At 48.5% G+C, this 25,253-nt stretch overlaps 1 protein-coding gene across 5 annotated transcripts in view; it reads left to right on the forward strand.

The window, feature by feature from the left end:
• Positions 1 to 25,253, forward strand: part of LOC135318491 (pseudouridine-5'-phosphatase) — a 498,722-nt gene that overhangs the window by 24,893 nt on the left and 448,576 nt on the right. For all 5 annotated transcript variants that reach the window (XR_010379278.1, XR_010379279.1, XR_010379280.1 and 2 more), the window contains exons 2-3: positions 5,123 to 5,341; positions 20,273 to 20,502. Coding sequence is in view for 2 of the 5 variants with exons in the window: in XM_064482619.1 (XP_064338689.1) it covers positions 5,123 to 5,341; positions 20,273 to 20,502 (449 nt within the window). In the remaining 3 variants the exon portion in view is untranslated. The remainder of the gene's footprint in view (positions 1 to 5,122; positions 5,342 to 20,272; positions 20,503 to 25,253) is intronic.

Raw genomic sequence — 25,253 nt, forward strand, 5'->3', positions numbered from 1 at the left:
CCTGCTGGATCACGCAGGCTTCTAATTTCATGCTTGTTAATTATTCCTTTCGGTCTTTTACATTCCCAGACACAAGGAAGTGCTCCCTTTTACACGCAAGCTCATTTGTAAAGGTTAAACAGCAGAGACTGAACGTGTCTTCCGTGTGTATGAAGCACGCAGGGTGTTGGTGGCCCCGGGAGAGAGCTACTGAGTGCCCTCAGCTCCTGGATACTCGCCGTGTTTGCTGGAGCTGGCGTCTTGCTCTGCTCATCTTGTTTCCTTTCTCCTCCCCAGGATGCTAGGACTCCGGGTGCGGCTTCTGATGTACCCTCTGCGTGGCTTCCCTTTTCAGGCCTGAGAGGAGATTCCTGGGCCCTGAGGTCCCTGGGGTTAGCATTTCATTAGCTCCTCAGCTCAAGAGAACACTGATTTGCACACTAGCCTTTTCTTTACCACTCTTTCTGCAAGGATTTTGGTTTTTTTTAACCTTAGCAAGTACTTGACTGTTCCTTTGTTTTTTTTTTTTTCCGACGAACATTAAGAAGCTTTTCAGTCCCAATCACTGAGTTACGTATTTAATGTAGCAGGGATGTTTCTACCTAAGTTGTCACGTTTTCTCGGTGCTTGTCACATGGTAGGGACCCGATACACCTGTCTGAAGAAGAATGTGTCAGCTGGGGCAGAGGTGAACGGCGCTGGGTAGGGAGTGGGGTCCTACCGCCTGGTTGGGAGTGTGCTGAGGGTTGACCTGTGGAGGGTCGGCTGGCCAGGAGGAGATGTCGGGGCAGGCCCGGGGCATCCACGAAGGGCTTTAGTAAAACCATAACATCAGGTCAGTGGTTCTCACCTTTGTTTGACACACACCCTGCAGGTGGGGAGGGGAGCTTCCTAAAGCGCACAGTGCTGAGTCCCACCCGGTTTCTACCCCGCAGATCTAGGGTGAGGCCCCAAAATTTGCATTCTTGATGCTGCTGGTCCAAGAACCACACTCTGAGAACCAGTGGGTTAAGGAAACCATCTGTAGATGAACAAAATAAGTGAATTTTTAAAGAAGTCTATTCAATTATCAATTACCTACTATGTCCTATCATAGTGGCTTAGAAAAATGACACCACCACGTTTGTGAAAATGTGCTGTGTGCTGGGTTTTTACTATTTAAAGCCATTTCACATTTAAAATAATGTAGCTTTCACCGCATTCAAAAACACTGCTCCATTTCTGGGTGAGACAAAGCACACAAAGGGCTACATCTGTCGGCTACATGGTCTGTATCCTTGTATTTGCCAGAGTGCGACAATTTGATTTTAGCTCAATTGTGAAAATCCATGTTGTATCTTTAAGGAACTAACTATGACACAAAACACTGGCTTTAGAGCTTTTCCCCCGCCTTTTTTTTTTTCTTCCTTTTTTTTTGTTTTTTGTAATTAAAAATAATCAAAGCAAGACTATTTTCAAGATATATTAAGGTCTGGAAAACATCAAATTGCTTCATTCAAGATGGGCACGCTATGGAAGGTATGTAAGTAAACCAGCAAACGGTGATCAGTGTGAGTCCACGATCCCTTTTCCAAAGCCCGAGGAACGAGTTGTATTTAGATGCTTAAATTATTATTTTAAAGAGGAATTAGAATGCCTGTGTTTCATGATGTATACAGTAGCGGGCGGGGGGCGGGGGCTGGGTCCGCATCCATAATCAAGCCCATTAGTATTCTTACAGGGAAGCATGTGAAGATTCATGCCAAGGGTTGTAAATATTAAGACATGGAAAGTCCTTCCATCTTTGCTGCTAAATGAAAACTTCTCAGTTTCCAGAGAGTTACAGATTATGGGATTGGAGACACGGGATTATGTGCCTGTACCAGGCGGGGCCATCAGTTAACAAACATTTATGAAGCCAGTCCCGTGTGCTGGGAACGTGCGATACTTTTGTGAACAAATTCCAAAGAGTTACCACTTTTTTTTTTTTTTTTTTTTTAAGTAAAACACTTGGAACGAGGCCCCCCAGCCTCTCAGATTCAACAGCTCTCTGCCGTTGTTGGAGCTGTGGTCTACAGAGAGACAGTGGGGCTTGTAATGTCCTGCTAACTCACAGATTACTTCTAACTGCAGAGCAGCTGCAAGGCAGATGTTCACCCCACGACGCCAGGCGGGGAGGCTGGAGTCATGAACTGGGGCGGGGCTGTGCTCAGAGCTCCGCACAGGTCATCCCACCCAGGTGTCCCAAGCGCCTGGCAGGTGTGTGGTCGTGTTAGTGTCCACACTGTCCCGATGGGTAAACGAGGCCCAGCGGTGGTGGGGGAAGCACTGAGCACCTGTCCCCAGTTCTCAGCAGCTGGTGGCTGCAGAGCCCAGGCCACCTGACATCAGAGCATGAGCCGCCTCCCACACCCAGAGCCCTCTCGCGCACCTGCGTCTGCAGGCCGGCGGGACTCAGCCCGGTGCTCCCGGCGGAAACTACAGATCAGAGAGAGTAAGCAACTCGTCCGAGGGCATCCAGCTAGAAGGAGGTGGGCTAGGAATTTGCCACTCATCTCTCAGATCCCGGACGCCCTCGCTTTCTCCGGATACCGCATTCTAGGTCTGCTATGGAAACAAATGGGGGTGGGCAGAGGAATCGGGGCTTACCAGAGGTGCTTGTCACTGATGGGTTGATGGAGATGTTTCGCTATTAAATAGCAACTCACGGTTTTACAGTTGGAATTAGGTGCCTGTTTGCCTGGTCGGGGGTGCAGCTTCCTGCAGGAGAGAAGTGGGGACGTACCCTCACCCCTTCCACGTTCACAGAGGAAAATGCAAACTGAATCTGTGCTCAGATCCGGGGATGAACTCAGCCAACATTTAAATGCGTCGTCCGTGACAAAAGGTGTTACTAAACATGGGACAGTGACAGAACCTCAGGCTCAGACGAACAGAGAGGTTCCAGGTGCGGTGACACCTGTAACGGCAGTTCAGTGACTGTCAGCGTGCATGCCTTCCATTCCTCAGCTGGGGCCGGCGTGCAGCACACCAGGGAGAAACCAGCCTCCAGGCTGCGTTCCCTCCCCTGAGCTGGGGCCCTCCTGTCTCTGCTTCCTGACCAGCAGCCGGGACTGCTCCCTGGGTGCCTGGGTGCCGCGTAGACGTGGTTTTCGCAGGCACCCGAGGAGGGGAGCCGCTCGTGGGGCTGTGGCGGGTTGACGGCCTCATGGAGCTTCCCGTGAAACCTAACAGGGACGCAGGTTGCAAAGCTCCAAGCTTGTGGGGCACAGCTGTTTTACACTGCTTCATTATTTTGGCTTCTGGAGAACTTTCTCCTTTCTGGGCACCACCGTCAGCTGGCTGTGTCCTTGAGGGATCTGAGGACTTCAGTGGCGTTCAGGGCCTCATTAGTCCACCGAGAGTGCACGGGGATTTTATCTCAATTGTGAGGAAGAGTGGCTGTCTGCATGCTCTCCTTTTGCTGTATAACCCCACAGTGCTGTGCCTTTTCAGTTACAAGCTGAAGCTTTAGGTAAACACTGCTTAAAGAACTTTAAAAGCGTAGCTGTTTTCTGTCTTCAGAGTGAGGGTTTTTTTCATGTGCGTTCCTTTCTTCCGGGTCCACTTGCTTTAGCATGAGGCACGGTGCTTCCTCTTTCCGCCCGGCCTCGGCTTGCCTCCCTGGCCCCGTCTCTACGCTTTTCAGCCCATTGGAAGTCCCTCAGTCAGTTGGTAGCCACGATGTCTTTTCATCAGTCTTTCTGTCTCAGCTACTAGAAGAAGACTGTCCACGTAAAGATGGTGAAGTGTACAGCCTCCCCACCAGTCCCTCCGTCTCCTGGCCCCCAGAGCCCCCAGTCTGCTGCCCTCCCGGGGAAGGACGGAGAAGAGCTGTGGTGACGGGCCAGCCCCCTCATCACCTGGAGAAGACAGGACCAGCCCTCCTCTCTCTCCTGCCGCTCCTTTAAGGAGCGAAAGTGCAGGGTGGCTCCTGGAAAAACCAGACCCAGGTTATTATCCACACACTGGCTGCTTCCACAAAGGAGCCCAGGAAGACTTAAGTGCCACCTTCTTTTGTACCAAAACACAAAACAAAATTGAGAATTCATTACCCACGCAGTGGTGATGGCTGAGCAATGTCAGGTGCCTGCAAGGGTGGAGATCTGAGATTTACTTGTTTGTGTGTCTTATAGCATCCCTACCCCCCCCCCAACAATCCAGCCCTAATACAAAAGCAAGGATCCAAATAGTTAAAGCACTAAAGACAAATTTGTACCTTGAAAAGAAGGAAAGAAAAGTTCTTTCTGTTGCTGGATGTTGTCAAGGCCAAACCGTTGCAGTGTGGGGCTCAGAGTCCAGGGCTGGTAGGCGGGCCATGGGGAGTCCTCGCACAACACATCTGGGGGGTGGTGGCAGTAGGAGGAGAGGGGACGGTGAGCGGAGGAAGGGCAGTTCCCTGCCTGCCCGGAGAAGCAGGCCTGGGGCTGCCGTGGCCACCTTGTGGGACTGAAGCCTTCACCACTGTAGCCTCCAAAGTGAGTTAAGTTGCAGGACCCCCGCTTCCATTGCAGAATTGCTTGCTGTGGGAAGAACCCCATATCTAGTGACAGAGGTGCTGAGTGTGGGGAACGTGGGAGAGTAAAGGAGCAACAAGACAGTGTGCTTTTCCCACTCAGAACTGAACGGGAGGGTCTTGCCACAGCTGCAGCCGGGGCCAGGCGCTCCTGTGGGGAGGAATCCCACGGGGCTCTGGAAGCGTCCCTAACAGCCGATGGCCACACACGCAGACCCTTGCGTGCTGCTGTCTGTAAGCACACCTGGGAATGCCAGGTAAGGACGTCATCTCGCTTCGGATGGAGTTCAGCATCCCAAGTGCATCGTTGAACACTTACGTACCTGTCGGCGTCAGGTAATTTGACCGTCATATAGACTTCATTTCCCTTCTAATCTGCAGCCTTCCAGAGCAGGAGAGGCCAGGCCGCCCAGGGCATCATCGAGGCAAAATGACCCGCGAACAATCCCCCTGTGTCCGTGGGTCTTCGCGTCCACAGGTCTCCGTGAGAGCTTTCTTCTCTGAGTGGGACCCACGCTGCGTACACGTCCGCTCCCACTGATGCAGGCGCAGTGCTGGCGCAGCGCCCACCCTAAAAGCCTCTCTGTCTTTGTCTCACTGTTCCCGCAGACACCGAACGGCTCTATTCAGTGGTGTTCGAGGAAATCTGTGGTCGCTATGGGAAGAAATACAGCTGGGATGTGAAGTCCCTCGTTATGGGCAAGAAGGCGCTGGAGGCGGCCCAGATCATAATAGATGTCCTGCAGCTCCCGATGTCCAAAGAAGAGCTGGTGGATGAGAGCCAGGCGAGGCTGAAGGAGGTGTTCCCCACGGCCGCGCTCTTGCCAGGTGCGGACCCTCATGGCTGTGTTCGCGGGTGTTAGTGATGTGGGCAATCATCTCACAGCCTAATGCCGGCATGCCAGCTTCCTTCTTTTGTCTAGACAACTTCTCGGAAAATTTCTTCCTTTTAAGGCTCAGAGGTACACGTGAGACAGCTTGCTGGACGCTGATGTATGCTGTGATTCAGTCTTGTCTTCGTAAGGCTTCTTTCTGTCTCTTATTCTTTTTTTTGTATATATATATATATGTATATGTTTTTTTTTTTTAATGAAGGGTAGTCAGTTTACAATGCTGTGTCAATTTCTGGTGTACAGTATAAATGCTTCAGTCATACATGAACATACATATACTCATTTTCATATTCTTTTTCACCATACGTTACTACAAGGTACTGTAAATAGTTCTCTGTGCTCTACAGTATAAACTTGTTGTTTATCCATTTTATATATGTTAGTTAGTATCTGCAAACCTCAGGCTCCCAAATTATCCCTTCCCACCCCCTTCCCCCCATGGTAACCATAAGTTTGTTTTCTATGTCTGTGATTCTGCTTCTGTTTTGTAAATAAGTTCATTTGTCTTTTTTTTAGATTCCACATATAAGTGACATCATACGGTATTTTTCCTTTCCTTCTGCCTTACTTCATGTAGAATGAGGATCTCCAGGTCCATCCGTTGCTGCAAATGGCATTGTTTTATTCTTTTTTAAGGCTGAGTAGTATTCCACTGTTTAAATATATCACATCTTCTTTATCCAGTCCTCTGTCGATGGACATTTAGGTTGCTTATGTGTCTTGGCTATTGTGTGTAGTGCTGCTGTGAACATTGGGGTGCAGGTGTGTTTTTGAATTGAGTCCCTCTGGATATATGCCCAGGAGTGGGATTGCTGGATCTAAAGGATTCCTAAAATAATATCCTTTGCTTTCACCGATTCCTGAGGCCTCAAATCACTTGCACTTTCTATCAGTACTATATAAAGATGGCAGAATTGCTTCAAAGTTTAAAGTAGGTATCATTTTCTTCTCAAAATCAGATACAGGGTTAATGTTTCAGCAACTATGCAAACTTTTAACATGTTGATGATAGACAAGCAGCTAAATCTCCCCAGAGAAGTTTAATTTTTTTTTTTAAGTGAGAGGACTGATTCCTTTCTCACATGTCTGTTTGTATGGCCTTTACTGCTTTCTTTACTTGTTCTCCTTTTAAAGGAAAGATGGCTCTTCTCCTCTGGGACTTGTTAGCTGAACATTGATCAGCACTGACTTGCCTGCTGTTTCTCAGTAAAAGTGAGAAGGTCGAGAATGTCCTAGATGACAGGGCCAAAAATTGCTTCGAAATGAGGTATCATTTTAAGATTCTTCTGGGAAAGAAAGGTGCGCACTCAGACCTCAGGATTCCAGGTGCTAATGGAGAAAACGTTTACAGTTACAGCACTCATTTTGGATTCAAAATTGTAATGATATTAATCACAGTCATTTTTGAAACACGTGTTGCTGTGTGTATTTATAAATACATCCAGTGGTGCAGACTGAATATTCCCGGAAGCTGTAGAATTTCCTGTAAAGGGCCCTGCTGATAGCGGTGGCCGTGTCACACAGGAACCACGTGTCTGTTCTTAGATTACACACACACACACACACACACACACACACACACCCCTTAGACGTGGGTACAAGTGCTGTGAAGCCATGGGTGTTGTCTGCATCTGTGGCTTTTCTGGGCCGTCTGCTCACACAGTAATCTTGACAGACCTTAATGATGGAAACACATCCATGTGTGGGAAGAAACACACAGCTTAAAATTGACCGTCTTTTCTGTTCTCAAGTGTCCAGCCGAGTCGTGTTAAATATGATCAGATCGCTGTGTGACCATCACCACCATCCATCTCTCACACTTTTTAATCTTGTCAGACTGAAACTCTTTCCCTGTTCAACACTGACATCCAGTCCTCTGTACCTGTTAAAACACTGGCTTCCTGTGTGGGAACCTACTGACCCAGAAGCGTTTATCCACAGAGTTTCTGTTCTGTAACGTGTGAGTCACTGTCTGCACCTGTTAAACACTGAGTTCCCCGGCACCCACCCTTCTACTTTTTTACTGTGAATTTGACTATGCTCCGTGCCTCATGCAGTATTCCTCCTTTTATGATTAGTTTTTTTTAGCATGAATTTAACATCGTGCCCTCAGGGCTTGTCCATATTGTAGCGTGGGACAGGATTTTCTCCTTTTATGACTGAATCATATTCCACTGTATGGTTGGACCACAGTTGGTTTATCCCTTCATCTGTCAGTAGACAAGTGAGCTGTTTCCTCTTGTTGGCTCTCGTTAAGAATGCTGCTGTGAACATTGGAGTGCACATATCTCTTGGAGCTCATGCTTTCAGTTCTCTTGGATATATTCCCAAAAGTCTGACTGTTGGGTTATATGGTAATTCTATATTTAATCTTTTGACAGTCCACCATACTGTCTTCTATAATGGCTGCACCATTTTATTTTCCTTCCAACAGTCAACAGGGTTCCAGTTTCTCCACATCTTCACCAACACTTGTTACAGTCTGTCTTTTTGATAGTAACCATCCTGATGTGCATGAAGTTGATTTGTAGTTTTCCAGTGATTGATGATAGAAAGTATTGTTTTATTACACTTTTGGCCATTTGTGTGTCTTCTTTGGAGAAATATTGAAATCCTCTCCCATTTTTCAGTAGTGTTATTTGATTTTTTCTTGTTATAGTCTAGGAACTCTTTATATATTCTGGCTGTGAATCCTTTATCAGATATGATTTACAAGTATTTTCTCCCACTTCATAGGCCGCCTTTTTACTCTGTTGAATGTGTCCTTTGATGCACAGGACGTTTAAAGTTTTTTGTACGCCCGTTTGGCTGGTTTTGCTCTTGCCTGTGCTTTTTTGTGTCATGTCCATGACATCTTTAACAAATCCAGTGTCATAAAGGATTCTATGTTTTCTTTTAGGAATTCTTTAGTTTTAGCTCTTACCTTTAGGTCTTTAGTCCATTTTAAGTTAATTTTTGTATATGGTCTAAGGTAAGTGTCCAGCTTCATTTTTTTTGCATATGGATATCCAGTTTTCCCCTATGCAGTTTGTTGAAGAGACTATCCTTTCCCCATTGAGTGGTCTTGTCAGCCTTGTTGAAGAGCATTTGGGCGTATGTGTGAGGAGTTATTTCTGGTCTGTTCTGTAGGTCTATAGGCCTGTCCTTATGGCAATACCATATTGTTTTGATTACTGTACCTCTTCTAATATGTTTTGAAATCAGGAAATGTGAGGTTCTCCAACTTTGTTCTTCTTTTCCAAGATTGTTAGGACTATTTAGGCTCCATTGAGAGTCCATATAAATGTTAGGATGGACTTCTGTGTTTCTGCAAAATGTATCATTGGTATTTGACAGGGATGGCTCTGAATCTGTAGATTGCTTTGGGTAGTGTGGACATTATAACAATATCAAATCTTCCACTCCATGAACATGGGATGTCTTTCCATTTACTTGTGTCTTCTTCTTTAATTTCTTCCAGCAATGTTTTGTAGTTTCAGCGTACAAATCTTTCACCTGTTGGTTAAGTTTATTTTTTCTGGTGCCATTGTAAATGGAATTGTTTAAATTTTCTTTTCAGATTGTTCATTGTTAGTATACAGAAATGCAACTGATTTTTGCATGTTGATTTTTGTATCCTGCAGCGTTGCTGAATTTGTTTATGAGTTCTGACAGTTTTGTGTATGTGTGTGGAATCTTTAGAATTTTCTACACAGAAGATCATGTCACCTGCAAACAGATAATTTCACTTATTCCCGTCCAATGTGGATGCTTTTTATTTCTTTTTCTTGCCTCATTGCTCTGGCTAGGACTTCCAGGGCTGTGCTGAATAAAAGTGACAAGAGAAAGCCTTTTCCTCACGTTCCTGATCTCAGGAAAAGCTATCAACCTTTTCCTCACTGGGTATGATGTTAGTTGTCGGCTTTTCATGTATGGCCTTTATTACATTGAGGGAGTTTTCTTTTATTCCGAGTTCGAATGTTTGTACAGTGAAAGGGTGTTGAGTTTTGTCAAGTGCTTTTTCTGCATCAGTGGAGACGATCATGTGGTTTTTGTCTTTCATTTTGTTAATGTGGTGTGTCACCTTGATCTTTGTATGTTGAATTATCTTTGCATTCCAGTAGTACATCCCTCTTATTTATGGTGTATAGTCCATTTGATGTGCTGTCGAAATCAGTTTGCTAGTACTTCGTTGAGTAATTTGCATCAGTTTCTTGCAGTCTCTGTCTGGCTTTGGTACCATAGTAATGCTGGCCTCATAGAATGAGTTTGGGGATGTGTTGTCCTCTTCAATTTTGGGAAAGAGTTTAAGGAGTGTTGGTGATAATGCTTTAAATGTTTGGTAGAATTCTTCAGTGAATCCATCTGGTCCAGTTTTCTTTGTTAGGAGGTTTCTAATTACTGAATCAATCTCCTTAATAGTTATAGCTCAGAACAAGCTTTCTACCTATTTTTGCTTCGATCTTCATAGGTTGTATGTTTCTAGCAATTTGTACATTTCTTCCTGGTTATCCAGTTTGCTTCCATACAGCCTTTCATGTGTTTCTCCTTTAATCCTTTTAATTTTTTTGGCATTAGTTTTACCATCTCCTCTTTCCTCTTTCGTTTCTGATTGCAGTTATGAGTCTTTTTTTTTTTTTCTTAGTTAATCCAGCTAAGAATTTGTCTATACAGTTCATATCTGACCTGAATCATATCTCTTTCATAGTTTAATATACAAAGCAGCCACTTTTTCTTCGTTATCCACCAAAGCCTCTTAAGTGGTTTTCCTTTTGGCATTTGTGTCCTATATTCTAACATATGCTTGAGATATGTTCTATAATTCCAAGAACATAGGATGTCTCATCTAGCTAGTTTGATAGTTTCACTGCAGTGCTAACAAGTCTATATGATGAAGTCTGCTTGGTGATCCGATCAATGTAGTAGCCTCCGTTGTCTCTCCCAGTGACCTGGTATGAGTTAGGTAAGGTGCTAATCACAGGTAATCGTGGAAGATAACTGAGTCCCGAAACCTCTACCATCCAAGTGAGGCAGGAGCTAGTTCTTCAAAGAGACTGTCGTCCTACAGAAGTCACCTAGGTGACTCTTCATTCTCTGCCAGTTCGTCACCTCTTCCAGACGGGGGCGGGTAGAGGACCGCTCTAATTACTGATTGAACAGCCTAAGAATCTGGCTGTTTAGCCTAAGAACGTTTGTGTACACTTACTGTACCTTTGACTAGCCCCAGATGAGAGTGAGTACTTATCAGCGATGGTAAAGTCTTCCCTTGGAAACATGAGGTCGTCTCCACACGCACAGGTGGCAGGTGGGCTGAGCATAAGAGCATTTCCCAGAGCAGAAAGGAAAGCCCAGGGTAGCACTGGACAGGGGACACTGCAGGTCCTGCTGGGAAGCTGGGTCAGACTAGGGACTGAGGTCAGGAGATGCCACTTGGACATTCTGAGAGGGTTAGGGTGACAAACAAGGATTGGGAATACGCATATCCCAAAGGGGAAGGAGAACAGGAGGAGAATGTGGGACCGACTGTGGAGCAAAAGGAAAGGCTGTGTGTAAACCTGCAGACTCAGAAGCGTATCTCCTTAGGGTTTCTGTTCTACAACATGCCAGTCACAGAGATGGTAGTAACATAGGTCGAGTTTTCTTCCCTAAAAAGGCATGCTTTGCCCCTTGTTTCCATCCCTGCTGCATTCCTCCCACCACCTCTTTTATCGGAGCCAAACCTGAATTCCACTGGAAGGGTGACCTGCTGGAGTCCTGGGTGCAGTGACTGTGTCTGGGAAAGTCACCACCGCCCCGTTTCCAGACCTACGTGTTCATTTTGTTCACTTACTGCTTTGTTATGGTGACGAAACTGTGGATGATAGCATAACCCCTGACTTGCGTTTCTTCTCTTTCTGAAGGTGTTTTCTGGTGGGACATTTTAGGTTGTGGGAGGCACCTTGAGCTCATTAGAAAAGGCGGCTGTCTGTAGAGACAGTGTATTATCATTTCAACATCCTTCACTTTGAGAACGAAGCTCTCGCTTTATGGTGAGAGCTACAGCCCAAGCAGGTACTTAGCAAGGAAGGGATGACAGTTTGCCAGGGGAGGCAGCCCCTCATTATGAGGTGGGTGTGTCTGCCTGGGCCAATCAGCAGGGAGGCAGCCCCTGATTATGAGGTGGATGTGTCTGCCTGGGCCAATCAGCAGGGAGGCACCCCCTGATTATGAGGTGGGTGTGTCTGCCTGGGCCAATCAGCAGGGAGGCAGCCCCTGATTATGAGGTGGATGTGTCTGCCTGGGCCAATCAGCAGGGAGGCAGCCCCTGCTTATGAGGCTGGTGTCTGCTGGGTTGGTCCAGCCACTGAGAGGATAGAGTTGACCATGGAGCTTGAAGCTGCAGCACAAGTGATCGGAATCACCCTCTAACAGAAGCCTTATTGCTGAGTGCTCTGGAAGCCTCTCTGTGAAGAGGTGGGCCGTGAATGTTCTTTGCAGGAAATACTTCTGACCAGTACCTTCTGTAGGCATTTAGTACTTGACTTAATGGTGAAATGTGAACTGTCAATCGGCCAAGGGTTTAACCATTTTCTGGAAATAGACATCTTCTAAATTGTGGCAAAAATTTTAAACAAAAAAATTACTGCAATGAATGTGGACTTACCTAAGAAAAATTTTTAATGTGGGATGTAAGGAAACCTTTTTAACAGGGTTCCCCATGAAGGATGTTGGTTACCTCCATCGTATTTGGAAGCAGATCCTTCAGTCACATATTCTTTGAGATGGATGAAATAATGTGTTTTGGTACAATTTAGTGAGAGGAATTTGGTTTGAAGGCCAATAATGAGAAAGTCAGCATCTCTTATGAGCTACAGTCCCCGGAAGGTTCTCCTGTTGTCCTGGGCCCACGCTTTTTCTCCATTGTTCATTGGGAGTGGGATTTCCCAGGGAAAAGCTCAGGGCGGGGCATCTGGGCCAGTGGAGAGGAGTGTGGGACAAGGCTGTGCCCAGGAGGGGTGGCCCCTGCACTGCTCGATCACAAAGGCACCCGGTTCCCCTGAACCTCTGGGCCCCTGTCCCCACCGCACCAGGGTCCCTAGTGTTAGCTCTCTCCCCTCCTCCTTGTGAGATCACCCAGCGCGGGGAGAGAAATGACAGACTAGAACCCTGGTCCCCTGGGTACCTGACCCTGTGGTGCCCGGGGCCCCTCCTCTGGGCAGGCGGCTGCAACTATTCTTAGTAGCCAAAGGGTGGAAGCAGCCCAAATGTCCACCAATGGATGAATGGATAAATAATATGTCTTACATTGATGCAATGGGATATTATTCTGCTTTAAAAAGGAAGGAAATGCTGACACAGGCTACAGCATGGATGAACCTCGAGGGCACTGTGCTCAGTGAGAGAAGCAGACACATAAAGACTGTGTGGTCCCACTGAAAGGAATCCCCTAGAAGAGTCAGGTTCACAGAGACAGAAAGTGGTGCGGAGCTTGCCAGGGGCTGGGGAGGGGGCTGGGCTTGGTGCTCAGTGGGGACAGAGTGTCTGTCTGGGAAGATGAAAGGGTTCTGCAGGTGGCGAGTCCCGCAGGTGGCTGGTGGGCATGGTTGCACAAGGTGCGTATCCGTAATGCCACTGAACTGTGCACTTAAAAATGGAGACGATTGCTCATTTTATGTCTATTTTACCACAATAAAAACAATTACATTTCTGTTTTTATTTATTATTATCATTTTTTAATTCTATTTTTGGGGGTGGAGAGATAACTAGGTTTGCTTATTTATTATTTTCTTTTTATTTAACAGAGGTACTGGGGATCGAACCCATGACCTCATGCATGCTAAGCATGTGGTCTACCGCTGAGCTATACCCTCCCCCTACATTTCTGTTTTAAGTGCTAGAAGCCATTCAAGGATTATGATGTTGTATATTGTGAAAGTTCCTGGGCAGGAGAGGCAGACAGTGGTGACTACATCCTCCAGGACATTGTCACATAAATATCGCAGATGCGTGTGTCTCCTGTCCCCTGGATGATTCGCACCCTGCACCGGGGAAGAGACCTGGCTTTCGTGTCCCCTGAGCGCACACACAGTGAAGACGCAGTCCCAGTGTCGTGGGCATATGGAACGGGTCTCAAGCACGTCACCGCCGAGCGCTGCTCTGTGAGTCGGCCGTCCAGACGAGGGCCCCTCAGTGGGTGCTTTCTGGATCACCTCCGTGTGCTGCTGCCCTTGGCATCTGTGTAGCAGGCAAGACACAGGAGCCTGGGAAAGCCTGTCTCCTTTCTAGAAGGTCCCTCAGAGCATAGACCGTAACAGCAAGCATTTTGTATTTGAGGTAATTCTCAGAAACCTGCATGCACAAAAACGCTGGCCTCACAGTTGTTGTAACTTCTGCAGAGTGGCAGCTTGGAAAAAAGAGCTGGGAAACTATCCCGCCTGACTGCTGTGGTCCCCAGGCGTTGGGCGGATGGGTCTCGGCTCAGTGAGGCACGGCTGCCGTAGCACACGCTCTGCTGTTGTCTGTCGGGTGCGTCAGGTGAAGGGAACCCCTGGGTGTGAGTGAGTTAGAAGGAGCGTAGGTTTCTCTCCATCACACCTATTGGTGTAGAACTGAAAACTGACCACCTGTCCAGTGTCTTTATATCATGTTCCGTTTTACAGCTGTCCCATGCAGTATGCAGGGTCAGTCTCCTTCAGCTTTTAGTAAGGATACAGGTTTAGAGGAGTCAAGTGAAGAAGGAGGAATTGGACCTCTGGACTTGGAGGCCGTTACCGCTCTGCCCTGACTGAGAACATCGTGTATGGCCCAGGTCTGCACCCACCGGGTGGCAGCAGCGCCCCCTCCCCGAGTTGTGACACCCCAAAAGTATCTCTGGACAGGGCCAAATGCCCTGGGGGACGGGGTCCACAATGTCCCTGCTGAAGAACCACCCCCTTCAGCACCTGCGCCCCGCGGTGGACCGGGGAGGCACTGTGACGGGCCTGTCCAGGTGTGTTATGTGGCGGCTGGAAATTCCGGGCTCCTGAGTCATGCTCATCTTGGAAGGGGACCCTTCAGTGAGCTGTCATTGCCTTGCACAAGCCTGTTCTCCAAAGCCTGCTCCAGAAACGAGGGTATAACGTCTGGTCACCGCACACTTAGGTCAGAACTAATTAGCATGCTCCCTTGAAAAGGGCGGGGCCGTCCCGTGATTCAGCAGGAACTTACCTCCTGGGGGATATGAACTCACCATTCGTGGCCCTTCCGAAGTGCTGGTTAGGAATCTCCAGTGACATTAGAATGCAGGCGTTGCAGAGTGTCCCCTTTGAGGGGGGAGAGGTGTCGAAATTCCCCCTGTGAGAACCGGTCGCTCCCAACACCACGCCCCCTGGCTGTTGACCCCAGCGGGAGGGACCAGGTCTTTGGGGCTGGGTGTTCCTGGCGCCTTTTCCTGCCAGTGCAGAGAGCACCTGCTGTGCTTTGTGCTTGTGTGTGTGTGTGTGTGTGTGTGTGTGTGTGTGTGTGTGTCTCGTTTTTCTCTTCCTGAGGTCTGTCCTTGATTGCTAACAATCTCTGAAATGTTGTCACCGCATTTTCGTGTTTACAGTGGTGAATTTTGTCCTCTCAGAATCCAGGCCCCAGTTGCTTCTCCACCACTAGCTATGCCACTGTGGCTCAGTGTGTACTCGCTTCCTGGGGCAGCGGTAACAAATGACCACAGACTTGGTTGCCTTGAACAACAGGAATGTATGCTCTCGTGGTTCTAGAGGACAGAAATCTTAGATCAAGGTGTCGCAGGGCCACGCTCCCTCCGGAGGCTCCAGGGGGAGGGTCCCTCCTGCCTCTTCCAGCTTCTGGGGGCTCCAGGCGTCCCTGGGCTGGCGGCCGCCTATTTCCCTACGTGGCGTCTCCTCTGTTTCTTTCTTCTCGTGTGAGGACACCTGTTGCTGTGGTCAGAATGTCCCCCTCCACTCCAAATTCATGTGTGATGGTGTTAGAAGGTGGGGCCTTTGAGAGGGAATTAGGTCACGAGGGTGGAGCCCTACGAATGGGATTAGGGTCCTCACAAGGGAGGCCCCAGGGAGCTCCCTCACCCCTGCCTCCACGTGAGGACGAAGGAGGTAGATGGTCATCTTGTGAACCAGGGAGAGAGCTCCCTCACCAGACCCTGAGTCTCCCAGCAATTTGATCTTAAATTCCAGCCTGCACAACCGTGAGAAGTACATTTGTTTGAAGCTTTCAGCCCACTGTGTTTTACTACAATGGCTGGAACAGACTAAGACACCAGTCATTGGGTTTAGAGCTCCCCCTAAACCCTGGATGTCTCATTCCAAGGTCCATCTTCACCTCTGCATGGCCCCCTTTTCCCCCAAGAAGTACCAGGGGTTAGGACTCGGACATAGCTCCTGGGGTGCCACCGTTCAGCCACTACCCTTGGTCCGCACCTTTGACCTGCAACACCATGGTGTTGGCCGCCTCACCTTTCAGGCAGTTGCCAAGGCTCTTCAGAGGGAGGTGGTCTGCCCACGCCCCTTACCCAGGCCGGTCACGCTGAGGAGGCGCTGCGTGCCGTCTGCAGAATGCACGTGTAGGAGGTCCAGGCTGGGCAGGGCCCCACACAGCATATCCCGTCCCAGGGCAGTGTGGGTGTCAGTTCTACTCATGGGTGACAGGGTGGCATTGGTCAGCGGGCTCCCGGGACACGTGCCACCATCTTCCCATGCCTCACTGCAGAGATCCAGACTTGACGCCCGCCCCACGGTTCCCGGAACACGTGGCGTGCGCCCGTCTGCAGTGCTGTCATCTCCTCCGGTCCTTCCCGCTCACTCCTCACTGCGGGTCTCTGGGTTTAGGGTGAGGAGTTAACCGATGCCGCCTGATCCAGTAGGGCCTTGATAGATATGTCCTCTCGGCAGGTGAGTCCCAAGGAGACACCTGCAAGAACGCATGTCCGCCATCAGTCTTTCCTGCACGTTCCCCTTTCCGATCCGCTCCAGGGACAGCCTCCATGTTCTTTGTCACCAAGCGTAGGTCTCCAGGGGGAAGTCAGACGGGATCCGTCTTCCATAGGGTCACTGATTCCCCACGTCTCTCATCTCTCCCTGTGGATTAATCCTCTGAGTGCTGATTCTTTATAGCAACAGCTGTCTGTCTGCCCTTCCCTTAAACCGAATTAAGCACACCAGGGCCTACGAGCCGTTGGCTGGGTTTCATTTATATACTTAATTAACCAGCTTCTCCGCAGGACAGAACTGCGTTCGCATTTTTAGTCTTTTACTTCTCAGAGCGAATAAGGAACAGTTGTGCGTTATGCAAAGGATACAGAAGTTTTTGAAGGACTGCGGCAGGCCTGTGCCAGGAGATTCGAATGACCCATCGCTGACTCTGACCTGGAGTCCGATGTGATGGGGGTGCCCGTGGCAAACACCTGCCCTTTACCTTCCTGTGTGTGCTTGACGTGCAGGGCCCTGCCCCGCCGCCAGCAGAGTTCATCGTGGCTGTGTGACAGGTGACAGAATGGAGGTCCAGGAGGGGACATCATTGCCGGGGGCTATGGCCAGGTCCCTCTCTTGAGTTTCATGTTTGTTTTGGTGCAGACATTTTAAAGGAGCTGAGTATGTTTTGTCTGATTTAAAAAACAGTCATCCCAAAACATTTTTGATTCATTCCACCATGGATAACAATGTCGAGTACGCACACCAGTATAGTCTTGCTGGTGTGTGTGTGTCTGTGTATAGCACTGCTCTGTTAACATTAGGCACGTTACAAAGTATCCACAGAACTAGAAATGTTAGAAGGATTAATGAAATAAAACCATATATAAATTTTTTTTAATGAATAGCACCAAAGAACTTTTCCTGCACAATTTTCTTTTTCCAGTAGGTTTTAGAGAAAACATGTATTTAAATATGCTATATTATTTTTTGAATGTGTTGGTTTGCTATTGTGTGATAACAGAAATCTGAATATTCTGTTTTAAATTCAGGTCAGCTTGTCACTCAGTTCTAATCTCTGTATCCTGAGCGAGGTGGTGATTGGATGTATATTTGTTATGATGATTGTTTCATCCCACTTACCAGATCAGTAAAGGTTTTTATTGAAATTTAGCTAATAAATAATACATATTTCTCCATGATATTCATCAGTGGTTGTTGCAAACGAATTGAATGGTGTGGCTTTTTTTTTTTTTTAATATTTTAAAATAGAAGATTCAAACCCCATAGAAAGTCTTCAGGTGGAATACTTTCCCACTGGTTGGAATTTGCTCTCAGGGTGAGGCTAAGTGTGTGTGTTCATGAGACGCATGCCTCTGTAGTTCTGTTGTATGACCTGTGTCTGGTCTCACAAAATGAGTTGGGAAGTGAGCGTTCCCTTTGGTTTTCCGAGGCTTCTTTAGTGTCGGCGTGCTTTCTTTCTGAGACCCTTGGTAAACCCACCGAAGACGCCACCCAACCCTCGGCTGGGGACGTGTTTTAACTACAGATTCAGTTCCTTTAGTGGATATAGGGCTAGTTAGGTCATTAGTGTCTTCTTGAGGGAGCTTTGTATCTTTCAGAGAACTTGTCCATTTTATCTGCGTTGTCAGATTTATTGGCATGAACTGTCATAATATTTTTCTGTATCCTTTTAATCATGTTAAGGGCCTTTAGTGCTGTCCCTCTTTCATTATGGTAATCTTGGATTTTTTCTTTTTTAATCTTGATCTGTCTAGCTAACAGTCTCCCAATTAAATTGATCTTTTTAAAGAACTAGGTTTTGGTTTAATTGGTTTCCTGTGTTCTTTTTTCTGTTTTCTACTTCATTGATTTCCTCTCTTATTTTAATTCTTCCATTCTTTTCTTTTTTTTTTTTTGAGTTTAATTTTCTCTTTTTCCTTCATCTTCTTATGATAAAACCTTAGATTGTAGATCTTCTTTCTCACAGCTGTTTTTTAATGTGATGACTTATATCACTGATCTGAGACCCTCTTCTCTAATATAAGAATTTAATGCTATAAATTTTCCTCTAAAAATGTTTTAGCTATGTCCCACAAATCTGGTATGTTATATTTTCATTCTCTACAAAATGTCATCTAATTTCCCTTTGTGATTTCATATTTGACCAACGTCTTACATAGAAGTGTGTTGTTTAATGTCCAAATATTTTTGATTTTTCAAGTACTATTCAATCGTCAATGCCTGTTTTAATTCTGCTGTGGTCAGGGAACTTACTTTTTATGATTTCAGTTCTTTAAAATGTTTTGAGAATTGTTGTCTGACCGATACAGTATGTTCCTTCTTGTTGAGTGTTTCATATGCAGTTGAAAATAATAGGTATTCTGCTGTTGTTGGGTAAAGTGTTATACAAATGTCATTGGGGTTTAGTTGCCTGATGGTGTTTTTGACGTCTGGTTCATCTTGTCTCTCTTGTTCTGTCCATTACTGAGAGAGGAGTTTGAAACCTCTGTCCCTGTTTCTCCTTTCTGTTCTTTGAGTTTTTGCTTTATGTATTTTGAAGCTCTGTTATTTGATGCATACACATTTAGAATTACCGTATCTTCTTGATGAGTTGAACTATTTTTGCATTGTGAAATGTCCAAAGTTGTCCCTGATAATTGTCATTCGTTGTTCTGAAGCCCGGTTGCCTGTTGTTAAATTAACATAGCTACCCTGACTCTTGATTGGTAGTGATATGATACATAGTTTTCGATCCTTTTATTTTTAACCTAACCAAGTATTTATCTTGAAAGTAAGTTTCTTGCAGACAACACGTATTCGGGTCTCACTTTTGTTTTTGTTTTAGTTTTTTTCATTCTGACAGTCCCTGATTTGGGCGTATATATAATATTTATAAAGCTGTTCTACAAGGTTATGTAATTCCATCGTCTTGGCCATTTCTGCGTCCATTTCTATGACTGCTTTTTTCCTCCTGGTTGTGGGTTCTGTTTGCTCCTCTGAAAGTGTGGGAATTTTGATGGGATGTCAGACGCAGAATTTGGCATCCATCCGAGTGCTAGATTCTAATGTATTCTTTAAAGGGTTTCACGTGTCTTGGCGTGGAGTTGAGATCCACGCCTCCCTCTGAGCGTCTCTGAAGGATCAAGTGCTCAGTATCTGTTCCTCACTAAATGGATTCTGGTTTAGGGGGGAAAAATTACTGTATCCGTCTTTTCTGTAGCAACTGAAAAAGTATTAAAACAGTCACAATGACGTGATAATGTAAAATACTATTTTATACAAACCATAGCACTTTGGGTGGATTTAGACATTACTGTCGTAACCGGCCTGGGCTGAACTGTCACTTTTGACACATTTCTGATGACTGGCCCTTTCGTCACTGGCTCTGTGGATAAGTGCATTAACCCGCGTGTCCCTGGGACTTAAGCCCTGCCATTAATGAGTAGGGGAATGTGTCTTTCACGTGGTGCGTTGTTGTGGTTTCTCTCTCTGGCCCCTTAGTAGGTGGTCCGACAGCTTTCCTTCAGCCGGGGGGCCTTTCCGTCAGCCTCGGATGGAGGCTGGGTCCGGATCCAGGGCTGTGAGGAATGACTGAATAGCTTTCTGTAGAAGACAAAAGTTTTCTCAGAAAACACCAAGAGCATAGTCCTTGTGTAGTCCCTGCTTCAAAACAGACACAACACAGTGTCCCAAGTGCACAGGGCCTTCCTTTGCACAGAGCAAAATGAAAGGGTTTGCTCTGAGAGGATGGGGAAGCAAGGCCACATCTTCCCAGTAAAATCTCCTCTGTTACTTTGGGAAAAGCTGTCACTAAGCTCTGAATGGCTTTCCGATTTTGTGCCCAGTGGGGACGTTCCAGCTGATAACCGCTGTGGGGACAGTGCATGTGGGCACTCTCGTTCCTGGGAAGACGTGGCCGAGTCGGGGCATCCCCGGAGGCCTGCGCCCGGCACCTGTCCCCGTCCCTGAAGGCTGTCCCTCCTCCTCCCCAGGTGTGGAGAAGCTGGTCCGCCACCTGCGGAGGCACGGCGTGCCCTGCGCCGTGGCCACCAGCTCGGGGACCGCGTCCTTCCAGATGAAGACCCGCAGACACGAGGACTTTTTCAGCCTGTTCGACCACGTCGTCTTGGGGGACGACCCCGAAGTGAAGAGTGGGAAACCGGAGCCGGACATATTCCTGGCGTGTGCCCGGAGGTTTTCGCCCACTCCCCCCATGGAGAAGGTAAGCCTGGCAGGGATGAAGGGTGGGGGCAGCGGTGTGGGGGTCACACTGTCTGTGTGGTTCCACTCCGTGCCCACTGCTGCCCGGCAGTCCGTACAACTCGAGAGAGAGGGGTACTGGGGTCACCAGGTAGGGGTGCACAGGGAGACCCCTTCACCCTGTGGGAACCACGGCCGCCCCACGTCCCCCCGGCTGGTGAGACCCGGCCTGAGTCGTGCGGATGCCTGAATGTATCTGGGGAGGCCTCGGCCTGAGAGAGCACCGCTGGCCGGCTGTGTTCAGGGGAGGGGCCTTCCGCCATGCAGGCTGCGGCCTCCTGTGTGACCAGCCGACCTGGAAGCGCGCGCCCATGGTGGCTTGATTTGATTCGGTCGGCCAGGTCACGTTAAGCCATCAGCACTCACTGCCCTGTACCTGAACGAATGCTCCTCAGGGCTGTCTCCTTCCTGCAGGGCTTCTTGTCACCACGGCCTTTGCTTTCCATGGGCAAGTTCCCAGGCTTCTGTGTTTCTCCCTGGGAAGGAGGCCGTGGTGAAGCCATGTCCTGCCTCCGTGGGCTGCTTCCTTATGCAGGGTTGGCAGTGGACGTGGGTGGCATGCAGTGGTTCTGAGACTGGGGAAAGTGTTCAGAGTGAGTGCATGGTGCCTGTGCAGCCCTGCAGCAGGGTCTCCTTGCCGCACACGGGAGCTGCTCACACAGAGGGCGTTGCCTCCACCATCTGCAGACACCAATCCCACAGCATCCCAGGCTTCTCAAGGGGTTCCTGCTGGTGACCCAGGCGTGTCTGCAGCATGACGGGCATTCCTCAGGATGACGGTGGCCCGCATGCTGCTTTGTGGGGAGTTAGTGCTGGGAACAGTTTCCATGAAGGGTCTTCTCACCCTTCACCTCTCTCACTAACCAGTGAGCCACGATGGGATGCTGACCATTTAGTTCAGGGAAGCTTGCTCAAAGTCCCCTCCCAATGCAGTTGAGAGAGGATGATCTTTCAGTGGTCTGGTTTTTCATCCCAGGGCCCAGCATTGAACCTGTCAGGGCAGTTGAAATACATTTAACCCCTTTCCTTTTTCCCTTTTGTGTATATATATTTTTATTGAAGTATAGTCAGTTTATAGTGTTGTGTCAATTTCTGGTGTAAAATACATAACTCTTCTTTGGTTTCCCGGCCTCCACTGGGCCTTTCAGGATCCAATTCAGTTCTGACACTGACGACCTGGAGTGAGTGCAGACCCCCTGGGTTAAGGGCTCAGCCCCGCAAGTCTGCCCCCACTTCGGACACCAGCCACCAGTGGGGTGGCCAGGCCACTCACCCTTCTGCCCCGCCAACCACAGACTTGGGGGATCCCCCACGACCCTCTTCTCAGTTTTCATAATTCACGAGAATGACTCACAGAACTCAGGAAAACACTTTCCTTGCATCCGCTTCCAGGTGTGTTGTAAGAGGAATCGCCCAGTAGAAGTCATGCTTAGTGCAAAGTATGGCTGGGGGGTGGCGCTTCCACACCCTGTCTCAGTGCACCGCCCTCCCGGCACCTCCGTGTCTGCAGAAGCTCCGAGAACCTTGTTTGCTAGGGGGCTTCATGGAGGCCCCATTACCTGGCACTGCTGATTAAAATCATTGGCCCTTGGTGAGTCTCTGGACCTGGAAGTTGGGGGCGGGATGAAGGTTCCAACCATTTAAACCGGCCTTGGTCTGGCTTGATTGGGGGCCCAGGGGAGTGACTTCCTTAGCATAAACTCAGGCGTGGTTCAAAGGGGCTTATTACCAATAAAAAAAAATAAAAGGCACTCCTATTGCTCAGGAAATTCCAAGTGTTTTAGGAGCTCTGTGCTGGAAACCGGGGACAAAGGCCAAATACGTATATTTTTATTACACCGTAGCCTAAAGTCATCACGCGTTCATTGAGGGCCAGCCGTGGGGTATTCCTAGCAACACACATACATGGGCTGATTCAGATCAGCGACTGTGCAAGGGGCGGGCCTGAGGTGGTCCAGCTGCTAAGCCGTGGAGTCAAAGATGAGGCCTCGGGGGCTGCCAGGGCAGGTCCTGGGCGCCGTGGGGTTCTGCGTCTTACATCAGGACAGCTGTGCGTCCGTGTGCCTGGCGTCCTGCTGCAGACCTCATGCACACACATGGGTTCTTCTTCCCTCAGACCTCTGCCCCCTTCTTAAGGAATTTCCCCACCCCTTCGGGTCAGCACGCCCTCCTGAAGCCACTCTCTTTGTTTGCTGCAGTTGCTGTATGTATATCTGTTACCCATGAGTGAGGTGCTGCCCTGGGCAGACTGGTCCCCAGAGCGGCTCACAGTCGGAGGCACCTGCTTGCGGCCCATCTTCACAGCCGATAAAGATGACATAAGAGGGTGGCCTTGAACGCGCTGCCCCTTTGTGTGGCTGCGGCAGTGAAAGGAGGAGGCTGCTGCCTTTCTCCCTGCTCCAGGCCGTCCTCCCGTTGCCAGGTGCCCTGTTCACAGAGCCGTGGCGTTTCCAGGTTTCCCGGTGCGTGAGGAGACAAAGTTCATGTGGCTGGCTTTGCCGGAGAGCAGTTGCAGTGAAAGCGAGGAAGAGCAGGGCACCACCGTCCGGCGCCCGCCTGTGCAGGAGTTCCCCTCGCGTGGCCCCCAGGCTCTGCACGGAGCTGGAGCATCCCTGCGTTCCCGCGCTGCCCTGTCTGTGCTAGACTTGTCGGGGAAAACTGGGCAAGCGTCGCCTCTACCCTAGTTACTAACCCACGTTTCTTTGTGCAGGTGTGTGACTTGCAGGAATGAAACCTCCCCTGTCCTGTTTCTTAGGCAGACACGGTCAGGGGTTTGGGGTTGAGCGTGGTGTAACGGGCCAGGAAGGGGTCACCGGGCTCCCGGCTGGGGAGGCACCCCACATCCTGCACTTGGACTTGTCTTCCAAGTACGGGAAACAGTTGCAAAGAGGCTTGTGGAAATAGGACACGCTTTCTCTTTGACGCAGTGCAGGCGCCAGCACGTGGGGGCGGTGAGCCTCAAAGGTCAAGGGCGTTTCACGTGGTTGTTAAGTCCCCAGAGAGAGTCACGGTTGCCGTGGGGAATTTATTATGCTGTGGGTGTCCGCAGATGCATTCGGTGCAGCAGCAGTAACGGGAAAGCAGTAGAAAGCACGTAGCAAGAAAGGGGACGTTTCTGTTAAGAAATCACTTACCATTTTACTAGGAGAAGATGCCTCACAGAGCTGGCATTTAGTAAGTTTTCATTGAAAGCGTGTTCTTCTAAGTTAACTTATGTATCATTCTTTTTTTTTTTTTTTTAATGTATCATTCTTTTGTATTTAAAGTACGCGGTCCTCATATGCCCTCTTCAGAAGTCCCCTTCACCCATCTTCATGCTCGCGAGCATCACTGAGTGCTTGCTGGGTGCCAAGGAGGCCTCGGCATGTGGGCGTCCCCCACTGACCCCAGGGGCCCCACGGGGCACAGGTTACCGTGGGCCAGGGGTTATCATCACCCCAGCCTTTACAGCACACAGGTGTCTGCAGGCTTCCAGACAGCCGGGGGACTCAGGGTCCTGGAGCAGGTGGAGGGACCAGGCCAGAGTCACCCCCAGCCCCCAGCCATGTGAGCTCTGCCACTCGAGTGCCTAGCCTGAAAAAGGCACATCTTTGTTGCAAGATAAAAATGATGGCATGTTCACACGTGATTTCCTGGGTTCTATTTAGTACATTACAAGTGAAACCTGAAATCCATCTTTTAAAACCGTAGCCATCGCGACTCTGCGTGTTTTCGTTCTCTTGCTAACGTTAAGGGCTGAGTTTCAGGGTCTTCTTTTGAATTACTTTTTCTGTTTTGTTTTTGTCTTGAAGCAACTTCCGCACATTAAGCTTTTATATACCTAGAGAGTGAAAAGAAAAAAAATGAGCAAGTGAGTTCTGTTGAACTGCACAATGACTTTGTCATAAAAGCGCATTTCTTCGCAAACAGAAGTAACCACCTGAGTTGACTTTTCGGTACCTGAAATGGCAGTCGACATGTTTTACATAATCTCTTGACAAGGAAACATGTTCATTGAAAAACTCATTGTCTGTGCCTCTTTTCAGTGTGCCTTGTGTCTGTGCCCAAAGTCCGCAGACAGACGTAGGCTGTGGGCGTGTTCCTGACGTTTGTTACCCTCTGTGAAGCGCTTCTCCCCTCCCAGAATAGCAGGGGTCAAGTGTGCCCTTTGCTTCTGTCCAATTTAAAGTTAACACTAGGCGGCCTGGAGCGCTGTGCTGGGCCTCTGCCCTGTCGGGCGTTCAGTGTTCTGTAGTCAGTCCTTCTCTTCCCAGCACCCCAGTATTAATGGGTGTGCAGCCATGCTGGAGCTCTTCGCGGGGGAGACGAGAGCCACTGGGTCCTAGTGGGCCACCTCGCAGGGCCTCAGGGACCCTTCAGCCTTGGCCATCACTGCCCAGGCCTCATGACCGTCTTCTCCTGTCACTCAGAACCCCTGAGCAAAATACAAGGGCCTCTGGTCACTGTCTTTGGTATGTATCTCCTGTCTCTTATCACCTGGTGTACCAGGACCTCCCTTTTTCATTAGAAGAAGATCTCAACGATTACCTTCATAATTCCTCCCCTTACACATCTTTTCTTTCATCGAATCTGCCTTTGCTTGGTGTCCCCTCTGAGCTTCTGTGGACGAGATTGCTTGTGGAGGAGGAAGAGCATTTTCTGTCCTCTCTTAGGTTCTGTCCTCTCTTAGGTTCGGTCCTTGGGGGCTGTAAATTAAACTGACAGATGACGTTA

The sequence above is a fragment of the Camelus dromedarius genome, chromosome X, assembly GCF_036321535.1.
Source record: "Camelus dromedarius isolate mCamDro1 chromosome X, mCamDro1.pat, whole genome shotgun sequence".
Lineage (NCBI taxonomy): Eukaryota > Metazoa > Chordata > Mammalia > Artiodactyla > Camelidae > Camelus > Camelus dromedarius.